Below are 25,623 nucleotides of genomic sequence, written 5' to 3'. Positions count from 1 at the left end.
TTCTTATTGGACTTTCTATGTCTACATATTATTATACGCCTCTTATCTTATAGACTGATATTCATCATCAAAAGTATATAAATGGGAAACCTCACCCGTTTCTTCTTCCTCCTCCTCAGACATCAAAAGATGATCTGATCCAAACAGACTTTGAGGGCGCCTTAAAATTTTTCCGTGTTCCGGTTCCCAAAAGATATCGCTCGGAGGAAAATGCCAAGAAACTGATGGAGCTGGCTTGTAGCATGAAGGTGAGAGAGACTGTGCGCACTGTCCCTCGGTGAGAGTTGAAAATGACTTTTGACCAAAGGGTGACAAGACATGTAGTTCAACAGAGGTTAAACTGTTTATTTCTCCAAAAGTGCAAACACAAATGGAGAAACAGTTGTTGTATAACACAACATAAATCTATATTCGTGCCAAAGCTGACTATGGCGCACGTGTTTTTGATTTTGGTCTCTGCCAAGAAAGGCATAGACCCATTTCTCAAAAGTGCATGACCATATAAAAACACCTGCTAGTCAGGTATATCATCACAGGAAGCGAAACCCCTGTACTGCATTAATTTTTTCCTTCTGTTATGGCTAATGGAGAATGACTCTGAATTGCCCCATGTATGACCAAATAAACCTTTTTTTACACAAACTGAGCGATATAATAGAAAATATCTAACCCCAAAGTTACGTTTAGCGGGCTGATTGTTTTCAACATGCCTCACTCTGTGCTCGTGGGAGCACTCCCTCCATTACTCCATATTCCAATTCAAATGTATTTATATTAGGGCTGTCAAAATGATCGCGTTAACGGGCGTTAAAATTAATCACGTTAAAATATTTGACGCAATAAACGCACATGCCCCGCTCAAACAGATTAAAATGACAGCAGTGTCATGGCCACTTGTTACTTGTGTTTTTTGTCACCCTCTGCTGGCGCTTGGGTGCGACTGATTTTATGGGCTCAGCACTCATGAGCATTGTGTAATTATTGACATCAACAATGGTGGGCTACAAATTTTATTAAAACAAAAACATTAAGACGAGTTTTAATATAAAATTTCTACAACTTGTACTAACATTTATCTTTTAAGAACTACAAGTCTTTCTATCCATGGATCGCTTTAACAGAATGTTAATAAATGTTAATGCCATCTTGTTGATTTATTGTTGTTATAAGCAAATACAGTACTTATGTACCGTATGTTGAATGTATATATCCATCTTGTGTCTTATCTTTTCATTCCAACAATAATTTACAGAAAAATATGGCATATTTTATAGATGGTTTGAATTGCGATTGATTACGATTAATTAATTTTTAAGCTGTAATTAACTCGGTTAAAAATTTGAATCGTTTGACAGCCCTAATTTATATAGCCCTTTAGAAAAACCTGAGACTTTTAGGCTAGGTTGATACCGCAGGTCTTAAAGCACGAATCTGATTTTATCGTGTTTTTCAAAATCGCAACCACATGTTTTTCTGCCATTCAAAATGAATGGAAAATTCGGACGTGCACAGCCGTCAATGGCATAGCCTGACTTGGGTGCCAGTTGAATGTCAATGCACTGTGTTGGTAAGTGTATGGTCAAAAATCACAGCCACACGTTTTTCTGCCATTTAAAAAGAATGCAAAATTTGGACGTGCATAGCCGTCAATGGCATGGACGTGCATAGCCTGCAAAAATGCTGTGTACCCCCCAAAAAATGACATACAATATATATCCATATGTAATAAATGCATTTTGCCACGTACCCAAAAACATTTTCCACGTGTCAAAATACATTTTGCCACATGGCAACATCAATTTTACCACATGGCAAAGAAAAAATGCCACATGGCAAAATCACCACATGGCAAATACCACTTTTGGTTCTCGCCGTCTCTTCCATTTTCTTTATTTTAATCAACACCATTGAATTATTGATACCTGCATTGTTTCCTTTTGCCAGTAAGAGTCACTGTTGAACCGTTTTAGATATAAGTCAACCAACACAAGCTGAGACACATATCCCAAATGCAAATAGCACACTGGAAATGAACTCTAGACACTTTATTTGCACCTTGTGAATGGTTTAATGAAAACTACTCACCTGGTCATGGAATAACTGAGCAGCCGTTTGTCCGTTAAACGGATCCACGGATAGAAAGACATGTAGTTATGATAAGTTATGATAATCAAACCCCAACTAATGTTTTCGTTTCAATAAGTATTTTAACTAGTAGGTCGCTATTGTTGATGTCACTGGGTGGTGACGTCGTAGGGCCACGCCGCCGTACTTCAGTATCACGCTAGAAAAAAAAACAAACAACAACCTGTCAATCTTTAATTATATAAATTTGTGAGATTAAATACACCACAAGGTGTCAATGGCTAGTTTTAAATTAATTAGGGATCAAGCCAATCAGTGTGTTCTGTCCCTTGACTGATGCCGTACTTTTCCTTTAATGCACAAGGGGGTGTAAGGCATAGAGAAAGGAGAGTGGACACAGGCGTTCAGGTTCGTAGCTCGGACCGCCCCGTCTACTGGCATAAGCTTCGTCAACTCCTTCACAGCAAACATAAGTGTCATATAGGGAAAATACAAAAAAAAAATTATATTCATATCTCTCCAAAACTAATGTTTACAAAAAGAAAAGTGCTTCAGTCTGTATTAATGAGATCCTATTCCCACGCAGTTAAACAACAATGCAAAGACATCTGCCATTCACAATCATGATAAATGCGCAGACTACACATAAAACTTACCCAAACTTCGGTCAAATTCTATTTAAACATTTTAGCAACTCGTTTAGCTCAACAAATACACTGGATGGCAAAATTTAGTCACAATATCATACCTGTCAGGTTGTACAGTTTCGGCGTAATTCGTATAGGTGAGCACTGATTTTTAAACGCGTACGCTGTACGTTCAAAATCTGTACGTTTTTCGTGCATTACGTTTTTTTTTTCTCCGTTCGGATTTTGTCACCGTTTCGGCAACGAGACAATGTGCGTTACGTTGCGTTACTATGTTGGTTGAATGATGCGAGAAAAGTCAGACACACGGAGAGAGAAGAGTGTTTGTTGTGACGCTGTAGCAAACGCGATGCTAAGCTAGGTGGCTCCAATATTTCCTAACTGTAGCCGACAGTCTACAATCTACGCCTAGATATCACACGCTTATAGAACTACATGCGAAATGACAGACGGCGGCATTAATAAACAGTCGCCATTTTGAAGCAGTAGACTTCTCAGAAAGGCTCTGTTGTAGTGAACCCTCCTAGCGAATTTAAGTAACTTTTTATCTAAAATACTCCTAAATTGGCAAAATCTTGACTTGAATCTATCTTTAAATGATGAAACCCCCCCCCCATCAGACGCAATGGGGGGCAGCTTTACGGAGGCCCGTAGAGATAGTCACAAAGCACATATAGCAATATACAAAGTGTCATCTTTTTATTATTATTATTTTAACTTCTGGGTCATCGTCTTTGCAATTGTCTTGCGAGCCTTTTGCGGTCTTGCTGCGAACCATTTGCTTTAGTGATGTGTCAGTTTGCGTACATGCTTTTTATCTTTTGCAAAGCGTTTGCAATTGGGGTTCGTGCTTTTTCTATTTGCAAAGTGTTTGGACTTTGTATTTCGCCTGACACCTCTAGGCCACTGTAGTCGAGGGACTAAATGCACACATTGTCTTGAGCTCTTATTAATTTAAACCTCGCCAATGACACCTTGTGGTGTATACAAATCACTACAGTGCATAGTTAAAGAGTGACACTGGCAGCGTGTGGTATGGCAGCGTGGCCATGTGACGTCACTGTCGTGCAACGTCAACAACATTGGTGAGCTACTAGTTTTTTTTTGTTTATTTAAAATTTTACAAATTTGATTAAAACGAAAACATTCAGAGGGGTTTTACTATCAAGTTGTTGTAACTCGTACTAACATTTACTGTATCTATTAAGAACTACATGTCTTTCTATCCAAAGTACCCTTTAAGCTTTGGTCCCTTGAAACGTGGGAGCCACATATACCAATTTCCTACTCTGCTGACCTGATTTGGAAATCTATCCCGTCAAATTAAAATTCAACGTTTACAGGGAATGCAAATCTTGTACTTTTTGTTTCGAAACCATTACTATGGTGGTTACAGAAAGACACCCACAAAAAAAAAAAAAACATTGTGTCCCAATATTTGTGGAACCGAGTGTAAATAATGTTATTGTTATGCTTCAGATCAGCCAGAAGAAGCTGAAGAAGTTTGAGAAGGAGTACCACACCATTAGGGAGCAGCAGGAGCAGCAAGAGGCGCCTATTGAGAGATATGAGGTTTGTATGCACCCTCACTCAATTTACATCAAGCTTATGATTAACTTGCTGTGCTTTTTATAAATTAACATGGAACTGTGCAGGTGCGCAGCGTTAGCCGTATAGTCCGACCTTAAGAGGAAAGAGGTAGTTGGACTCTGCACAGGGTCAACGCAGTGTTTTTAAATAGAATTTGAATGTAAAAGTCATTATTTACTTGTAGCTCATTACTGTCATCTGCGGCTGCTGGCTGGTACTTTCTTCTGCAAACCGCCACCAATTGCGATTAAGATGGCACTAAAAGTGAGCAGGAATACATTCATCATCAGTTAGAGTCCTCATGTAAATTTTTTTGACCATAAATTCTTTGGGTACAGCAGTTATGTTCTTGCAGTCCCGCTCGATGCTTCTTGACTTTCTAGCACATTAAGTAACGGTTAAAATATTTCCAGCCTCTGAGTAATGAATGGGTTTAGCTTTCCCCTAAACATTAGTTGAAATTTGCTTATACTTCCAGTCTTCCGCTGATTTGAGCCACTCCCTAGGTTTACTTCCCTGAGCTTCCTTCCTCATTTGCTCTTGTTTGATTTGTGTGTCTACGCCGGCCCGCAGAGGGAGAACCGTCGTTTGCAGGAGGCCAACATGCGCTTGGAACAAGAGAATGACGACCTGGCGCACGAGCTGGTCAGCAGCAAGATTGCCCTACGCAAAGACCTTGATAACGTAAGTAAAAGGCTGGCATTTGACGGTTTTGTGAAACCTCCTCTATGGCGTAATCATAGCAACCAAGTTGCATATTTGTTTTCTGTCTGGAGCAAACACTGTGGCCAGTGACAGTCAAAGAATTATCTTCAAAACAAAGACCTCACTGTGTTTCGTCATTTTATTAAATGTTGATTTTTAATTACTATACCCAAGTGATTTTTCCAAACTGTTTTCAAACACCACCCTCAATATTATACTCAATCCATCCATTGTGGAGTTTGTAATTCAATACTTTAAAGCAAAACTCTAGACTTCAAAAAGCTATTGACCTGACACCTGGTTGTTCTTTGCGTGACACCTCATCAGAGGGGGCCGAGCTTCATTTAGTAATAGATGGCACACGCTCATGTAGGATTTAAGCTTAGATTTATTTATCCATTGGATTTAAATATGCATACAAACAGGAAGGATTGTCTCAGGAGCGATTTGTTCGACGATTCAAGGTAAATATTTTTCGTACCGTGCATGCGTGATTGAAGCATTTATTCGCAGGAATTTTCTTCTTTGTTTACACATGGGACTGACTCGCATTATAGTTGGCAATATTTACGCGAAATAAATGTTGTACGTTTTTTTTGTTTTGTTTTGAGACCGTTTTACGTCCATATCTAGGAAGAATTCGGGGATTTAAGCATTTATTTACAAGAATTTTCACCAGAAAAGTTCCTTTTATGCCAGGCGCCTGCTAGCCTCATCCGCTAACATAGTAGCATGGTACTTCATCAATATACATAAAATAAACGCCAACTATACAGTTTCGTTGCTTTTAACCAATAACTGACACTCTTTTACGTCCATATCTATGAAGAGTTCAGGGATTTAAGCATTTACTCACAAGAATTTTCGCCAGAAAAGCTCTGTTTACATATGCGCCTGCTAGCCTCATTCGCAAACATAGTAGCATTGTACTTCGTCAATATACGCAAAATAAACGCTAACTTCACGTTATCTTTGCTTTTAACCAAGAATCGAGACTGTTTTACGTCCATATCTATAAAGAATTCAATTTAAGCATTTATTCCCAAGAATTTTCAACGGAAAAAGCTCTGTTTACCTTTGGTGCCTGCTAGTCTCATTGGCTAACAGTTTATAGTGGTATAATGATAATAAAGAGCTGTTCTATTCTATAATAAGTTGTGATTGTATATAGAATTTATTAATAATCTATTTACCGTATTGGCCCGAATAAAAGATGGTATTTTTTTTACATTGAAATAAGACTGAAAAAGTGGGGGTCGTCTCATATTCGCGGTCTAGACATTATACCCATTCACGACGCTAGATGGCGCCAGATATCATTGAAGCAATGTTCTGTCATGACAGATCTCAGCTACTCACAAGTTTAACCAGTTTGCATTATTTTATTGCAATGTTTTTCCTTATTCAGATTTGTTTCAAGACTACAGTTAGTTAGACTTCACTTTGATGGTTAATGCTGTTATTGCAATTTTGTTGTTTTATCATAATAGATTGGTTTATTTACATTTCAAAAACCAGAAGCCATCCATTTACGAATGTAAGTGCACTTTAGTTGACATATTTAAATGTTCAGATATTAAGATTTGAATGAGGCAAAATAACATGCTTTTTCTCTCAAATATATTGTTATGATCATTTGTTTCAGATGGACTGTCATTATTTTCTGTATAAAAATTAATTTGCTGTTCAAAAAGTCTTTTTTTCAAACTTGAGTCTTGACAAAGAGGGGGTCGTCTTATAATTAGGGCCATCTTATATTCGAGCCAATACGGTACATATGATTTATAATTGATTCTGCATGTTTTCCTCAAGTATTAAGTTTCTCATGTTAAATGGAGTGATTTATTAGCTGTTGAAAACTTGCAGTACATAAAAAAATAATAAGTTGCTATTTTGGTCAAAAACTTATATATGTTATGTTAAATATAGCTATGGATCCTGAAAATATAGGTGATTATCTCTGCAATTGGTGATTTTTGTGCATCTTAGTGTAAAATCTGAGAATTTTATAGGCATTTTAAATTGTGTTATATAGAAAATAATGAACTGGGATTTTATAAGAGAACGACTTTGAATTTTTGGATGCCACTGCTCATGGAGACTCATATACAGTGCCCTCCATAATTATTGGCACCCCTGAAAAAAATGGGTTTTTTAGCTTCTAATATATATTTTTTAATTCAAATAATATGGGACCTTAATGGAAAAAAAGAGAAACATCCAACCTTCAATACAAGTGCATTCATTCAGTGGGGAAAAAAATCCCACATAAAGACATAATTATTTGACATCAAATAATGTGTGTCACAATTATTAGCACCCCTGGTGTTAATATTTTGTACATCCCCCTTTTGCCAACAAAACAAGAACTGGGGACTGAGATGGCCGTGGGAGGAGCTTGATTTTGTGTCTGGTGAACCATTTCTGTGTAGATTTGCCCATATGTTTAGGGCAGACATGTCCAAAGTCCGGCCCGGGGGCCAAATGCGGTCCGTGGACAAATTTCATCCGGCCCCCAGCCTCTGTCATAAAATCAATAACGTCTGGCCCGCACACAGACTTAATAAATTGGTCAGCAGTACTGCTACCAGCATATGAAGTAACCTACACACTAAATGCTGCTCCTCGTTTACCCAGTAAAAGGCAGCAGCACTCTAAGATTACCCCGTGTGACCCAATTTTCTAAAATGGCGACAATCAACAACAAAAAAGAAAGTTGACTGCAACTGCTGACGCTTCAAGGATAGTGGAAATTGGACTATTTCTTCACTAAAATACGCAACAACTGTGTCTGCCTCATTTGCAAAGAGACAGTCGCTGTTTTTAAAGAGTTCAATGTGAGGCAATATTACCAAAAAAATCACAATCAAAGGCATGCTGACATGTACGACAAGATTACAGGAAAAATACGTAGCGAGAAATTGAAGCAACTTGAAACTAGTTTAATTTTACAGCAGCAGCATTTTGCAAGAGCCCGAGAGTCGAAACAGAACACCACAAAGGCTAGTTGCAAGATTGTTGAAATTATTAATTAAAAAAAATAAATAAATAAAGCAAATGTGACACACAGAATGGCTTGCTACTATTTGCATAAATATATTATTCTACGTAAAGGACGTCAGCCAAGGTCGGCCCCCTACATTTTTACCACGCCAAATCTGGCCCCCTTTGCAAAAAGTTTGGACACCCCTGGTTTAGGGTCATTGTCTTGCTGAAAGACCCAGTGATGACCCATCTTCAGCTCTCGGGCAGAGGGCAACAGATTTTGATTTAAAATATTTCAAAGCATTCATGATGCCACGCACCCTAACAAGATTCCCAGGGCCTTTGGAAGCGAAACAGCCCCACAGCATCATTGACCCACCCCCATACTTCACAGTGGCTATGATGTGCTTTTCAGCATGCGCATCTTTTGTGGCACGCCAGACCCACTTAGAGTGTTTGTTGCCAAAAAGCTCAATCTTGGTGTCATCTGACCAAAGCACATGGTCCCAGTTGAAGCCTCGGACGGTGTGTATTTTTGTTTGGGACTTTATCTTTGAATAGATTTGCATTATGACCTAGTCAAGATTGTTTACAATGTAGTGCAAGTGTTTGCGTATTGCCAGGTAAAACCATGTCAAACATAGACAAACAACCATACGCACATATGGACAACTTTTTTCAAGTCATGTAACATGCATTTATTGCGGGGCGGGAATGTGAAATTAAGATGGAATTCGAACACTGAATTTCTGAAATAGACCAGAATGCGAAGGATGCTCTCAAGATTGCGTCTCCCGTGACCTCAACATCATGCCCTTGTCACCATTTTTGTGCGTCAGGCCGAGGAGAAAGCTGACGCCTTGAACAAGGAGCTGCTGCTGACCAAACAGAAACTGGTCGACTCTGAGGATGAGAAGAGACGACTGGAAGAAGAGTCGGCGCAGGTCAGAGTGCACCACAGTTGGATGACAGATAAAATGAACCTGTCAAAAATAATCACAGCCTTCTGTTTGTTGGGGCCCTCTGCTGCTTTCAAACCCTCAGTGTCAGACATCCACTTTTCTCTGACATAATATATCTCAGTTTAGTTGAAGACCGGGCAAGGAGGACAGAGCTGCCACCTTGTGTCTTCTCTGCTCTCCTCTTGTGCTGTCCTGTGTTTTTCCCTGTATACAGCTACAAGAGAGAGATTAATGTGCTTGTTGCAGAGGACGTGACTTTGCCCTCAGCATCAAGCCTGCCAATATGTTTCTATCTCCTTTACATTTCGTGGCGGCAACACAGAAATGTAGCCTCTGGGGGCCAGACAGGGACACTCAAATCTCTCCTTGTCCCTGACCTCTAACAGCCCGACATATGTGTCCGCAGCTTAAGGAGATGTGCAGACGAGAACTCGACAAGTCAGAATCCGAGATTAAGAAGAACGGCTCCATTATTGGGGAATATAAGCAGGTATGGTCACACTCAAATGAAAACACTTAAAGGACTTTATTAGCCACTACACATTGTCTATTAACAGGCATGAAAATATCTCACCTTTCGGCGAAATTCACCGTTTCGAAGTTAAAAAGGGTGACTTAAGTGAATTGTGTATATCCGAGGAGAACATTTTTCGGGAGATTTTTTTTAATGTCGGACGCTTGGTAGGAAAGCAGCAAAAAGCCAAATAAAACGCACCAGAGTGGCTGAAACAGTCTTATATCAACGAAACAAAGCTAGCAGATCGTAAGTCCATCCAACTAACTAACGGCATGTTTTATTGAAGTTGCTAAGCCTGTCCATTTATCGCACGGTAAATAAAAATGAGGGCAGTCATTTTCACGGCTGCGTTTTATCATCGTGCGCGTGCGTGTATAATTTTTTTTTTTTTAATGGAATTTTATTGTCATCATCATCGGTATCACTGACAATCATTGCAATTACAAAATGTGATATGACGCACATAAGCCTTGACTTGTGTGCATGACATGATGTGGGTGTGTCAATTTGCCCCGTCTCGGCCATGTAAGCAATACTGAAATATTGCTCATTTGGCGCATAGAATTTAAATAAAAAAATGTCATGCTTATCCTTTTCTTCATTGTGACGTCATTTGTTTAAAAGTTTAAAATATGCGGGTGAATCATTTTTTAAAGTGTTTTTTTTTTTAATTTATTATTTTTTTAAAGGAAATATGAGACATCAATTAATGATTCTAAGCTAAAAACGACAAACATTTTGAACAGGGCTGTCAAACAATTAAAATTTTTAATCGAGTTAATTACAGCTTAAAAATTAATTAATCGTAATTAATCGCAATTCAAACCATCTATAAAATATGCCATATTTTTCTGTAAATTATTGTTGGAATGGAAAGATAAGACACAAAACTGATATATATACATTCAACATACGGTACATAAGTCTTAATGTTTTCGTTTGATTAAAGTTTGTAAAATTTTCAATCAAAAAATAAACTAGTAGCTCGCCATTGTTGATGTCAATAATTACACCATGCTCACTCATGGTACCAACCCATAAAATCAGTTGGACCCAAGTGCCAGCAGAGGGAGCCAAACACCAAAAAACAAGTAACAAGCGGACATTACACTGTACTGTCATTTTAGTCTGTTTGAGCGGGGCATGTGCGTTAATTGCGTCAAATATTTGAACGTGATTCATTTTAAAAATTAATTACCGCCCGTTAACGCGATCATTTTGACAGCCCTAATTTTGAATAATAAATATAATTAATTACCTTCGTTTTATGGCTGGGTTGAAACAAAAGCGGTTGCGCGACATCTGTAAACGGGGGTCTCCAGGCTAAAACGGACAAATTAAAAATAGTTCGGGGGCCCATTGTGCCATGAATCTGCTATGGCAGCATATAGACATATTGTTCTATCAAACACAACAGTTCTTTTGGCTTAAAATACAGCAGTTTCTTCTAAAGAGGAGTGTAAAAGCAGAAACTGCTTTTTCAGTCTTGTCTGTGTTTCCGCCATATATTATGATTATTATTATTTATATATTATTATCTATGATCAATATTTAGAAAGTAAATCACGTTGTACATAAAGCTGTTTTTGCAGGCCACTAATTGTTCTCCTCAATATTGAACGTTCAAAAGTCAGTCTCTGTGCCTCCCGAATGATATCATACACAAATTGCTTCAATTCCAGTTGGTTTAGTGCTACGTGTTTCATAAGTCATCCTTTTAAGATGTGATGTAAATGTTCTTTGTGACATTTTGCGAAAGGAACTCTGCCCTTTTTCAAATCCCAGGGTTTAAATCTTGTCCAAACTTTACTGGAACTTTTCTTATCGCAACTGGTTTTCTTTCAGATCTGCTCCCAGCTGAGCGAGCGGTTGGAGAAGCAGCAGTCAGCCAATCGAGGAGAGCTGGAGAAAATCAGAGTAAGTTTTCCTTTCTCACACAATTGAACCTGTGTTAACTCTGCCTGGTGGAACAAAAAAAGGCAAGATCTTTGATGTCAATGCACACATCACTGATGCATCATATATGATAACAATTACACCAGTGTTGTTTTGGCAGCCCTCTGGTTTCGCCTGTGAAAATCAAAAGTTTTCGTCCAAAAATAAGTCAATGAATAAAGCTTTTCGACAATTTCGAATGAATTGGATGGATGGATTCAAAATGAGGGGGAAAAGTAGCGGCTTATAGTTCGAAAATTACGGTAATTGATTTGGTCCACTTAAAATGAAAAAGACCAAAATCTCTTACTATGTTATATATGAGAGTCCTGCTTAAACCATAGAAAGAGTCCTGCTTTGGCCTGGGTAAGGTCCAGTTATGGCTTGGGTGAGTTAATAAATAAAACATAATGAACAACCACAGTGGGAGTACAGTATATCAAACTTAAAAGTGTTCAGACAATAAGGACACTCAAGATCCCCTCATTTTGAATCCTCTGGTTTATAGTCCAGTGCCGGTTTATTTGTTGATTTATTCGGATTAACATGTAACACTTTATTTGACTGTCATAAAATCGTCCTAATTATGACACGACACTATCATAAGCATTAATGAATGCTTATGACAGATGTCATTAAGTGTCATCCGGTAAATTTGATCAGTTTGTCCAGCTCGGATCTTTTACATCCATTCAAAAGTGAAATCATTTGCCGGACGACACTGAATGACATCTTTGAACAGCATTCATTAATGCTCAAGACAGTGTCATATCATAATTATGACAGTCTTATGGCGCCACTGTCAAATAAAGTGTTACCAAATACCATAACGAGCAATTAATGAAACAACTGGAGCAGTAACTGAAGAAATAATTAGCACAGACAATGGATTTTGATTGTAATTTATATCTATAGCGCTGCAATGCATTCTAGGAGGCATGTTGGACAACACCAGTGTTGACCGTCTCCCACAAGAGAGTAGTGATGGCCAAATGAAGCTTCTTGAAGCAATGAAGCTATGCAGGCAATTGGTTCAAAGCTTTATAGTGGTTCATTTGGTCTTGACAGTTGTGTGATGCTGCATTCAAATAAAGTGTTACCGGTTGATATCTTTTGATGTATTGTAAACATCCCATAATACAGTGAGGACAGCTGGGGCTTGTAGTCCAGTGTGGCTTATCTATGAACAAATGTCGTTTTCGTGCCAAATTTGATGGGTGGCAGCTTATAGTCAAGTAGGTGTTATAGTGCGAAAATTACGCTATATTAAAAGTCATGGAAATCACTGCTGTAATTTCATTCTTTTAATAAGCCATGTCACTTGCTATGATCCAAGGTTTTGAACAGGCGTGATACTGGTGTGGCCACCGTGTACACATCTGATGTTGCTCACAGTGGTCCGCAGTTTGCTCAAGTGTGTCTGCTCAGATTAGAAGGAACATTGTGTTACATGAGTTGTGCTGCTCATCCCATTATGCAATTATCAAGACTTGTTCATTGATGGTCCACAGTGGGCCTAGCGCAGCGTTTCTCAAATAGTGTGGCGCAGAGCGATGGCAGGGGTGGCGCATGTGACCTCGGGGAACATGCTTTATTTTATTTTTTTTTTTTGCCGTACTAGAGTAAAGTGTACTTGCACATCCACTCAGTGGGTGGCAGTGGCGCTCTCATTTTCAGAGTGCGCACAGTATTTTTGAGCCAAGCAAGAGCACATAGAAAAGAGATATGAAGAGCTGTGCGCCGTTTTCCGGCCAGACTCACGCAGCGACCCACTGTCTTCTCCGGTTCTCACGTGTCCGCCCGAGAAGTGCCATTTTCGGCTTGGGATCGTCTCGACGACCGCCCTCACCTACGGTTCTCCCCCGGCCACAGTCAATGCGCTCTTTTTCGGGCCGTTTGGCCTTTGGCTTTGACTTTTAATACAGTGGGAGATGAGGAAAGACCACTGTTTACTGGTTCTAAAAATGATTGTAGCGGACAGCGGGAAGCCAAATCAATTAAGACGCCACTTAAAGACATTAGACCCCAATCTCATTAACAAGCCGCTTGATTGTTTTTCAGCGAAAACGTTCCGAATATTGCCAACAATCATCCTGCTTTATCAGTGTTATTTAAGTAAACCAGTGAGCACTGTTAGCATACTGAGTGCAAAATAACCCCACATCATTGCAAAGGAGGTGATACAGTGAGCAGCAAAAAAAAAAAAAAAAAACTGTCCTTCTCTCCAAAGACAGTCTTTTTCTTCTAAACAGTTTTGTTTTTTCGGTCATTTTTTGGCATATTGTCCTCATGAGTTAATGTTTCTAATCAATTGTAATTTATTATTTACTGATTTTATTACATTTTATTTTTCAGTATCAAATGGTCAAAAATGTACCTTGAGTGTATTTTTCTTTTCTGTTGCAAACAGAACAATGTTAATAGAGTTGTACTTTATTATAAGTTGATCTATGCTACTTTTTTTTGGCTTTAATAGTAAAAAAAAAAAAAAGACACAAAGTTAGGCAGAGGTGTACTTATAGTAATTTTATCGACAAATGATACTATTTTACAGTGGCGGCAGAGTTTGGGGGGGGGGGGCAAAACATTTACGTCTTACTTTGGGGGGGCGTAACAGAAAATAATTGAGAACCACTGGCCTAGCGGCACTTGTTCCTCAGTTGTCAGGCCATGTCATGACCCACTGACTGTTGAACACTGCTTTTTTCCATTGACATTATTTTGGAGAAAATGACATTTTACCAAAGCGGCTTTTTTCAAGGCTGCACAAGGACTAACGTGTTATTACGACAAGGTCCCGCTATCTGCTTCTCTAAATGCGCCTGTGTCCTACCTACAGCAAATGCAATAAACCTGTCAGCAAAGGGAGGAGAATAATGGTGAGCACAGTGAATTAATGGTAATGAAAAGTTACAATTGTGTTAATGAGAAATGGTTGAATTACATAATGGCTCAGTGGCTCATTAAGACACCACTTAAAGTGACACAGACGGGTTTCTGCAGGTGCTTGAAAACGTTGATAGATGGCATGTTTTAGATTCTGCTCTGCCGTCTGAGAAGTTAAAAGAAAGTGATCAGTTCTCCATCCAAATGAATTATAAAGTGCATCTCAAACTATTTTTTTCCACCTCCTGTTATAAAAAAGGAAGAAAAAAAAGACAAAAACAAACCCCCAAAAAAATAACCTTACATTTACTATTACTGACTACCAAACAGCAGCAGCAATTTTCGGGAGAAAAAAGCGGCAACATTTGCTGAAAATTTTGCATTTAACACCGGACTACGACACTGTTACTTGTCATTTTAACTCATTTGTTGAAATGAATACTCACATCAGGAAATTTGTAGTTCATCAAACGTAGGGATGGGAATTGATAGGATTTTTACGATTCCGATTCCATTATCGATATTGCTTAACGATTCGATTCTTTATCGATTCTCTTATCGATTCTAATTTGGGGAAAAAGAAGAACAAACGTTTTGATTGGCATCGAGTTTAATCAAAAGTCACAACCTTACAAACTCACAACGAGGTCAAAAGAGGCCCAAAGCCTCAATATTAACTGTGGCAATAAGTGGCAAATGCACAAGAATGTGTAACATTTTACTGAAACATTTTTCAAATGGAAATAAAAAATATGAAAATGAATGAATGAATATTGGCATATAGGTCGTTGTTCTGCCGTTGGCAATATGTGTTAAAGCAGGGGTCCCCAAACGTTTTCCTGTGAGGGCCACATAACTTTTAACTGATGAGGGGCCGGGGTCAGTTTGAACAGAACACAGAAAAAGTGTGACGATTGCAGGAGTGCCGAAATGTAAAATATTATTGCTTTTCAGAAAGCCGCAATCAAATAACCCTTTCTGGATTCTTTACAGAACAAAAGTAAATTAAAAAAATATATATATTAATAATAATAATAATAAATAATAACACTATTAATCAAATAGATAATAACCAAATAACCCTCTCTGAGTTCTTCACAGAAAAAGGTCAGAAAATAAATAAAACTATTAAGAAAAAAAAAATCAGAATGCTCTCTGGTATTGTTCAGGGGCCGGACCAAATGTGGGGGTGGGCTGTATCCGGCCCGCGGGCCGTAGATTGGGGACCCCTGTTAAAGTGTATTATTTACCAGTATATTGAAATGCATTCGTTTTTATGGCGCTTTCACGCTCAAGTGGGGGCGCCCTTGCGCTTCCTCACGCGAAGAAGAACGCGCTCACGTGAAGAAGAGCGCGTTTACAGACGAAGAAGAAAGGCTGCATCCAAGCGAGTTAGTGAGAGAGGGAATCAGTACACTGCTACGAGCCTATGTTCTTTTTTAATGTTTGTAAAATATCTACAGAGGCAACGCCTGTATGTATCGTCTTTTGTGTTGTTGTTGTGTGCTTCCACTCGCGATCGGACACTTAAATCCAGTTGTGTAGTAGTTTGAACGATGTGCTAATGCTAGCGAACGCATGCTAACCGTTTAGCTGTATTAGCAGCTAATCATCGCTGATTTACGTTGATGCAAACCTGTTTGTTATTTGGGACGAAATTGATTTGTTTCATTTCTATTTTTAGTTTCACTCTTCAAGTGATGGTTGAATAAAGTCAGCAAATTATACCAACGTCTTCTGTATCCTCATTTGGGAGTTTAGATAGCTATATAGCCAGGACTAAACCTTAGCGTCTCTGTGAGGACAGTGCAGTCTTATTCCCTCCCGAAGCAGTTATCTCCACCTTGCAAGTCGTTTTGTTGTAATTTTTCCTCGTGAAGTAAAGACACTTTCATTTTTGAACCTACGTGCTGTCATTGTTATGTTTACGGCTGCAATGCTCGTGCTAAACCATCGTAACCTTTCATTTTCACCCTCTTTCCTGGTGAAGTGTAGCCAAACTTTGGAGCAGGTGGTTCTTGGCGCCATGCTAGTTTGATGCGTCTGGACAACAAGACACGTCACAACGCAATATGCGCCTTTAGGAATCGTTAAAGGGATCGTTCAGGCTTTTTCATTGTGATGTCGAGGCCTCGAAACACAAGGAACCGGTTCTGAATTGAAATCGGATTTCGATTCCCATCCCTAATCAAACGTGGGTTCACGAATGCATTCGGCCACTCTGGTTCTTTTGTTTCAAAGTACAGTGGTACCTCTACTTACGACATTAATTGGGTTAATTGGGTAGTCCAGTAACCCGAAAATTCCATGAGTAGAGACATGTTTTCCATGTAAATGTCCTAATCCGTTCCGAGCACTACTGACACGCCACATTAAAAATTTGGGGTCGGAGTAAAACAACAGCCCAACGCATTTGAATCATTCCACATACCTAAACTAACCGTGCATACCTGTAATGAAGTAGGTAATAGAACATAGTGCAAATGAAAAAAAGGAAAAAGCAGTAAAGCTGACCGAGTGGAGTGACGGACAAAGAGCTTTTTTCGTTCAAAATTTCCCTGAATTCTTTATAGGTATGGGCGTGAAACAGTCTCGATGCTTGGTTAAAAGCAAAAACAAAAAACAAAAAACGTGCAGTTAGCATTTATTTTATGTAAATATGTCAAAATACAATGCTAGTCTGTTCGTAAATTTAGCTAGCAGCCGCCTGATGTAAACTGAGCTTTTGTGAAAATTCTTGTGAATAAATGCCTAAATCCACAGTCTTTATAGATATGGATGTAAAACCTTCTCGATTCTTGGTTAAAAGCAAACAAAAAACAAACAAAAAAACTGGCAGTTAGAATTTATTTTACGTAAATCTGTCGAATATGATGCTGGTTAAGTCACTGTGGTGTCCCCGTTAGTATGTAGTAGTAGATGTAAAACGGTCTCGATTCTTGGTTAAAAGCAGTTAGCATTTATTTTACATAAATATTACGTACTATGATGCCAATGCAGTAGCGGCTAATTTCTCCCATTGATTTCAAAATGCATGCATGATACGAAAACTATAATAATTACCTTGAATCCTCAAACAAATCACTCCTGAGACAATCTTTCCTGTTTGTATGCGGTACAGCTTTCATACTTTTTCAACAGAAATCCGGTGTTAGATGGCTGCGTGCCTGTTTGTGAATAGCTCTGACCCGTCAATACATTCTGAAGTTTATGGTATAAGGACTTTGTTAAATTTCTCTTTTCTTCCCATGTAAGGAGAAGGAAATATTTCATCCTGAAGCATTATGTTTATCACTGTACACCCTCCCTGCAGGTGAAAGTGGAGGGCTGTGACAAATGCAGTAGCCTTTTCAACAAGGAAGGTCGCGTTCGGGCGGCCGTGTCGGCGGCGGCGCCACCCGGAGGCAGTGAGGAGACAGATGAGGAGAAAGAAGCTTTGAAGAACCAGCTGAGGGAGATGGAGTTGGAACTGGCTCAGACTAAATTGCAGCTGGTGGAGGCCGAGTGCAAGATCCAGGTAAGTCACTGTGTGAGTCCAAATGGTCATATGTCGAACGGGGTTTTCCCATAACAATACATTATAATTCAATGAATGTGCTCCAGGGCCCAAAAGCCTCCGCTAAATCCTTCATAAATACTGCAGGTACAACAAATGGCAATTACGCATAGCAAAACAAATAAATTATGAATACAAATCGGAATAATATTGTAACGAATCAGGTTCTGATGTGGCGGCTGTGTTGTGCATGCTGTTGCTGAACGCACCGTGTGCTTGACAAACGAATATGAGAGGTATGAAATAGTGGGAAGTTTTTACTTCCCCTAGTACTTTCCAGCTCCATCTCTTGGCCTTTTCTTATGGAGGACCAGGAGTGCCAAAATAAGAAAAAAAAATTAAATCAATAATTAAAAGGGTAATTAAAATGCTTCTATTTCAAAATGTATGTATTTCAATATTTATTTCAATTTTTATGTATTTTTCCATTTTAATTTGTTGATTTAAATTTTTATTTATATTTTTCTCTTATTTATTTATTCCAATTAATATTTATTTCAATTTTTCTTTCCATTTTTATTCATTTATTTCAACATTTATTATTCCAATATATATTTATTTCATTTTTCAAATGTATTTCAATTTTTATTTATTTTATTCAATATTTCTTCACTTATTTTAATTTTTATTTCCATTATTATTTATTTCAACTTTTTTTTTTTATTTATCCCAATATATATATTTTTTCATTTATATTTTTGTCTTTTTATTTATTCATTCCAATTTATACTTATTCATTGTTCATTCCTTTCGGGTTTTTGTAAAGGGCTATAGAAATCAACTTCATTTGATAATTCCCTGAAAACATCGCTTCTTGACTGTTTTAAAAGCAAAAAAATATTACCTGTGATTTATCCATCATGCGTGCATCAAACTGCTAAAAGTTGAGCCGTGTGCATGTCATTGAACATCGACTTGACTTTCGCTCCTCCGCCTCCAGGACCTGGAGCACCACCTCGGGCTGGCCCTCAACGAGGTGCAGGCGGCCAAGAAGACCTGGTTCAACCGAACCCTCAGCTCCATCAAAACGGTCACCGGCGCTCAAGGCAAGGAGAGCGCCTAACCGTGTCATTTGATAGACACTCCTCACCCCTCCTTGCCTAATATGACTACAACCAAGCGCACTGACAGAAGGGCCTTAAAAAACAAAACAAAACAAAAAACTTTGTTGCCACGCCCCCAAACGCTGTTGGGTTCGTGTCCTTGTTACTGCTGAAATGAACCAACAAGAAGAAGGTTGGACCTAACTGTAACCATGGTAACGTGACAGACGCACACGCGCCCTCCTTCTTCCGTAAGAAAAAAAAAAACAACTACTGGCACAAACTAAAAGACAATTTTGGGTACGAAACCTAATTTTATTTTTTCTTTTTGTAATGTACGACTTTCATTTTTCTATGGATGTTCCTGAATGCGCTTATATAACGAGTGCCCCTGCGTGAATGTTTAAATAACGGAGTGATTCAAAGTACGTTGTGTGGAAAATACAAAGAGAAAAGGCACTAATGCATGCATGGACGGTAGGACCTATTCAATGTTTCATGTTGGGAAGTACATATGCGTGCGAATGACGTCACGGAGAAGACAGATTTTTATTGTGAAAGATAAAAATGTAGCGGGAACACGAAAAAGCTAGCTTTTTGTTTGCATTTGTTTGTACACCCCTCACCCAAGGTCACCTGGGATACACCCCGCCCTCATCCTAATAAGGTGGCTCTATATATAAAATGGATGGATGCATAAAGGACGTGTTTTAATTATCCTTCTTGGCTCAGCATTTTTCCAAATGTCAGGATATCCCGTAATAATCATTGGATTTATGTGCGCTCCATTCATACATTAAATGTCACCCCACTACCAAGGAGCCTTTTTCGTTAGGTGGAAAAGTTTCCAAGCACACTTTTAGTTCTTCAAGTGGCACCGCTGCAAATGTCAAGCACCTTAACCTTCGTGAAAGGGAAACCGGATGCTTGGATGTTTGCTTTGGGTTCCTCATGCACTTCGGGACACCTCGTGTGTGGTGAGAAAGTTCGTTGAAGTCTCATCTTCCCTACTCACACCAACTGCTGTCTGACCTCTTATCTTGGTAGATACAGTGCTAGCCAAAAGTATTGGCATCACTGCAATTCTGTCAGATAATGCTCAATTTCTCCCAGAAAATGATCGCAATTACAAATTCTTTGGTAGTAATACCTTCATTTTTTTTTTTACTTGCAATGAAAAAACACAAAAGAGAATGAAGAAAAAAATGAAATCATGATCATTTTACACTAAATTCCAAAAATGGGGCGGACAAACGTATTGGCACCCTTTGGGAAATCATGTAATTCTTCTCCAAGTCGTGTGATTTACAGCACCTGTTACTTAATAGTGGCACATACAGTAACAGGTGGTGGCAATAACCAAATCACAGGTGCAGCCAGTTAAAATGGATTAAAATTGACTCAACCTCTGACCTGTGTCCTTGTGTGTGCCACATTAAGCATAGTGAAAAGACCACCAAAGGCTCGTCTGAGGAACTGAGAAGCAAAATTGTGAGGACGCATGAGTTTTTAACTTTTTAATTTTTTTCCCATTCTCAGTGTTTTTTCATTGCAAGCAAAATAAATGACGATATTATTACTACCAATTGCAATAATTTAGGGCTGTCAAAATTATCGCATTAACGGGCGGTAATTAAAAAAAAAAAAAAAAAAAATCACGTTAAAATATTTGACGCAATTAACGCACATGCCCCGCTCAAACAGATTAAAATGACAGCAGTGTCATGTCTACTTGTTACTTGTGTTTTTTGTCTCCCTCTGCTGGCGCTTGGGTGCAACTGATTTTATGCACCATGAGCATTGTGTAATTATTGACATCAACAATAATGTGGCGAGCTACTAGTTTGTTTTTTGATTGAAAAATTTAACAAATTTTATTAAAACGAAAACATTAAGAGGGGTTTTAATATAATATTTCTATAACTTGTACTAACATTTATCTTTTCAGAACTACAAATCTTTCTATCCATGGATCGCTTTAACAGAATGTTATCTTATTATTGTTATAATAAACAAATACAGCACTTATGTACAGTATGTTTAATGTATATATCCGTCTTGTGTCTTATCTTTCCATTCCAACAATAATTTGCAGAAAAATATAGCATATTTTATAGATGGTTTGAATTGCGATTAATTACGATTAATTCATTTTTAAGCTGTGATTAACTCGATTAAAAATTGTAATCGTTTGACAGCCCTACAATAATTTTCTTGGAGGAACTGAGCATTGTCTGACAGAATTGGAGGGGTGCCAATACTTTTGGCCAACACTGTATATGGCTGCTGATTGGACGATGGCTCTTCTCTTCACACTCGCGAAAGCATCGCTTCCCCTCAAAAAAGCATTTAGTGACGATTTTTGCTCGTCTGCAGTTCCCGCCTCTTTCTTCTGATTGGCTCAGTCATCAGATGGCCGTGAAGTGGTTCTGGCACTTTTAGGTTGGCAAGACGGTAATGTATGATGAATGAATGAATCAGAATGGTCACACTTTTTTGCAAGTCTATGTTTGTGGAGAAAATCAGGCAATTATATTGCGACTAATGAACTGGGGGTGGGGTCGTCTTCAGTTTATGCCTGCAATGACATTTTGAGGTTCCACTTAATTGTTTTGTTTTATTTTTACCTGATTTTTATATTTATGTGCAGTTAGTGGCCATTGTCGCACATGTATTTATGTAAGTTGCCGTAAACTAAGCCTGAATCGCGTAGAAAGATAGACAGGGTTTCCCCACAGGGTTTTGCTGTGCTTCATTATTATAAATCTAACTAGCGAAAAACACATTTTGCTGTTTTGTTCACAATGGAAAAGTAATCTTTGCCAACATATTAATCGAATTTTCTTCTTATGCTGGAATGTCAATTTCACCAGACATGACTTTTTTTTTTTTCCTGTAAGAAATAATGGAAATAATCCATTTCCGTTATTTGTAAGCATTCTTATCATCACAACTTATACTGTATGTTGGTATTAGAATATTAAAACCGTACTGCCCTACCATGAAAGCCGTTCCAATGTCTGAGGTTCTATTCCTACCTTTTTTTCTCCTCTATACTCTGTGAATTTTTATTACAACTTATATAATTGGGAAACATGGTCATGGAGGACCATTTGCAAGTGTGTTCTATAGGTCTGGTCCACGCAAGTGTCATTTTTCTTTTTTTTTTGTTCCCCGTGCATTAAACCAAACACCTTCAAATGTTACTTTCACTTTCAGAAAATTTGAAGCGCGGAATCTTGAAAACTGAAAATTGGTCATCGTTTGACCGGAAGATACGAAGGTGTGAGAGCTGTAGAACGGGAAGTCTCTCCAAATGTGATAAGGAAATATATGTAAGTGGGCCTGTTGTTTTAATGATGAATGATTCGCAAGTGTAAATTGTATCTTGAGCTGGTTCAGGTCCGACTGCATCAAGACAAACCACCCTCTTGGCAGCCTGACACTGGCTTGTGAATATTATAAATATATAAATGTAAATGACTACAATGTTTTTTTGTTTTTTTTTACTCTGTTAGTCAACCTAACGTTGCCTACCTGCTGTCATTGAATAATCCACCCGAGTGTGTTTGACTGCTGATGAAATGACGATGCCAAAACGTAACTATCATACAACAACCGACATTCATAACCGTGTGGACTTTGTATTAGTGTAGGATGCATTGTGATGACTTTACAGGCTTCATTATATACATGAACACACTACCCTTAATTGTCTATGCTTCCGGTCGTTTGTGTGCACGTTCATCACTCAGCCTCGATTTGCTCTTTATCAGAGAAAAAAAAAAAAAGCACTGTTGGATGATGAGTGACCATCACTGTAAATAACACTATTGTTTTTATTAAACCAGTGAATAAATATTTCAAAAATACTTGGGTATGCACTTTTTTCCCCCCTGAAAGACATAATAATTATAGCTGTCGATTATTTTAGTAGTCGATTAATTGATGAACTAGTTCATTCAGATAATCGAGTAATTGGATGAGGAACACAAAAAATTAAAATACCTGAGCCTGAAATGGGGTTAAAAAAATAAATAAGGATCTATGTACAATAAAAGAAAGCACTGTTAGCCAACTTACATAGAAGAAGTAAACTAGCTTAAATGCTTTAAAACACTTAAAATATATATATATATATATATATATATATATATATATATATACAGTGCTAAGAGACAGCATAAAGTGAGTGGAGTAGATACAAATGTTCAGTGCAGCCGTGTTTTTAATTGACATCTCTCACACAATAACTATAAATAGTGTGGGAATTGGCGTGTGGAAGAATCGTAGAAGTTGATCTTTTTCTTAACACCATGTGTTGCACAGAATGCAGAGAAGATATAGCATTTGCGGGCACCACACACAGTCATGGTTGCAACCATTCATGCATGGTTGCACACATCATGTATTTGGGCAGAAGTTAAATCGCTACAGTTTCATTTACTGAAAGCTCAACAAATACACTAGATGGCAATATTTAATCACAATATACAAACTCACATTTATCCTTTAAGAATTACAAGTCTATCCGTGGATCCCTTTAACAGAAAAAATGTTAATAATGTTAATGCCATTTTGTGGATTTATTGTTATAATAAACAAATACAGTACTTATGTACAGTATGTCGAATGTATATCTCCTTCGTCTTATCTTTCCATTCCAACAATAATTTAGAGATGGTTTGAATTGCGATTAATTACGATTAATTTTTAAGCTGTGATTAACTCGATTAAAAATGTTAATCATTCGACAGCCCTCATATATGTGTGTGTATATATATACATATATATATATATATATATACATTGCTCTTAACAAATGGTTCAGACACATACTGTATTCCCACAAAAAAAAAAAAGGCTAAATATACCTATAAACTAAATTACGAATGCATTAAAAAAAAAACCATTTGCGCAAAAAAAACTTGGCTTATGTTGGTTTTAACATGGAGCAGCTGGATTCAGCTGAGTGAAATGAGGCAGACGAGGGCAGTGTATCCACCCAAATTAATAAAAGTGAATGGAAACACTGTCAAAACAAACCATGACAACGCCGCTTTTATTAAACGAATACACGAAGCAGCAAAATTTAAATAGAATCTTTTCTAATCGATTACTCGAGTTAATCGATTAATCGTTGCAGCTCTAATTATTATTATAACCATTTCCATGTGTACATTTATCAGCTTGCGAAAACCCCATTTTGTACATATTAGACTGAGTAATATGCCATCTGTGAAGTTGAAGCATAGACTTCATTACCTATTGACATGAACCTTTGTCATTCTTTGCGTCTCACCTTACCATAGGGGGCCGAGCCGCCGAGCTTTTTTTCAGTAATCGTCAGCAGAAGACGGCACACGCTCTTTCAAGCCAGATTTAAGCTTGGATTTTGGAAGAACTACAAAAGCTGTACCGCACGCAAACAGGAAGGATCGTCTCAGGAGTGATTTGTTCGAGGTTTCAAGGTCAATATTTTTCGTACCATGCATGCATTTTGAAATGTGAAAAAAATCAATGGGAGAATGGAAACAGCTACAGCATTGGTGTCATTCTTCGGCATATATACTTAAAATAGATGCGCAACTGCCTGGTTTTATGTACTTTTAACCAAGAATCGAGACAGCTTTACATCCATATCTATAAAGAATTCAGCGATTTCAGCATTTATTCACAAGTATATTGAACGGAAAAAGCCATTGTGACAGCCCCCTTATCATAACAAAGAGCTAACAGACTAGCGTCATTCTTCGACAGATTTAAGTAAAGTAAATTCAAACTGCCCATTTTTTTTTTTTTTTCTTTTAACCAAGAATTGAGACTGTTTTTACATTCATATCTAGGCATTTATTCAAAAGAATTTCAACGTAAAAGGCTCATTGCTGTGGAGATGTGGTAGGGCGGCGCCACAGTGAACTTAAAGACGAGCCGCACATTCGCCATATTTACGTAACATACTAACGGCAAACACAAGGCATAGTCCAATATTCATTTACATGCATTATTCTATGTGCAGTACTTACTCACCTGCAATATTCAAGGCCTTAACTGTCACACTGCCTGAACATAGGGCTATCTCATACGCATTTCATATCTGTTTAATTAGATTTTATAATTGCAAATCACTTTTGAGATTTTATCATGCACTGCAAAGGGAAATACTCCACAATTTCACTGTACAACTGTATAATGACAATAAAGGGCTAATCTATTCTATAAAAAGTTGTGATAGTATATAGAATTTATTAGTAATCTATTTATATATTATGATTGATTCAGCATGCTTTCCTCAAGTATTAAGTTTCTGATGTGAAAATTGAGTGTTTTATCAGCTGTTGAAAAATTGCAGTAAATCAAAAAAAAATTAAGTTGCTATTTTGGTCAAAAACTTATATATGTTCAATATTGCTATTGATCCTGAAAATGTAGGGGATTATGTCTGCGTTTGGTGTTTATTTTTTTTCCATGTAGTGTAAAATCTGAGACTTTTATAGCCATTTTGTTATACTTGTATAAAAAACAATCAGGATTTTATAAGGGAACGACTGAATTTTTTTGATGCCGCTGCTCATGGAGACTCATGTAAGGCTAAGGTAGGTGCCTGTTTTGGTTTTAGGTCGGTAGCAGCTTTGGTTTTGAAAATAGGCCCCCTACGGATTGGCCCCGTTTCCCGTGTCATGTCAATAGGTTATAAAGTCTATGGTTGAAG

General features: G+C 37.9%; 1 protein-coding gene across 5 annotated transcripts in view; it reads left to right on the top strand.

Annotated features, from left to right (window-relative positions):
* The window catches only part of LOC130905299 (rab GTPase-activating protein 1), a 158,731-nt gene extending 135,944 nt beyond the window's left edge, over positions 1-22,787 (top strand). For 3 of the 5 annotated variants that reach the window (XM_057818547.1, XM_057818548.1, XM_057818546.1), the window contains 8 exons: positions 120-248; positions 4,212-4,304; positions 4,896-5,006; positions 8,852-8,956; positions 9,381-9,464; positions 11,337-11,408; positions 17,626-17,829; positions 18,809-22,786. In XM_057818547.1, coding sequence (XP_057674530.1) covers positions 120-248; positions 4,212-4,304; positions 4,896-5,006; positions 8,852-8,956; positions 9,381-9,464; positions 11,337-11,408; positions 17,626-17,829; positions 18,809-18,931 — 921 coding nt within the window. In that variant the 3' untranslated portion in view covers positions 18,932-22,786. Of the gene's footprint in view, positions 1-119; positions 249-4,211; positions 4,305-4,895; positions 5,007-8,851; positions 8,957-9,380; positions 9,465-11,336; positions 11,409-17,625; positions 17,830-18,808 lie in introns of all 5 variants that reach the window. The other 2 variants (XM_057818551.1, XM_057818550.1) reach the window with 1 other exon arrangement.
* The last annotated feature ends 2,836 nt before the right edge of the window (positions 22,788-25,623 follow it).

The sequence above is a fragment of the Corythoichthys intestinalis genome, chromosome 17 (genome assembly GCF_030265065.1).
Source record: "Corythoichthys intestinalis isolate RoL2023-P3 chromosome 17, ASM3026506v1, whole genome shotgun sequence".
In the NCBI taxonomy this organism is placed as follows: domain Eukaryota; kingdom Metazoa; phylum Chordata; class Actinopteri; order Syngnathiformes; family Syngnathidae; genus Corythoichthys; species Corythoichthys intestinalis.
Note: the sequence above shows the minus strand (reverse complement) of the source record. Positions and strands in the feature narration are given on the sequence as shown.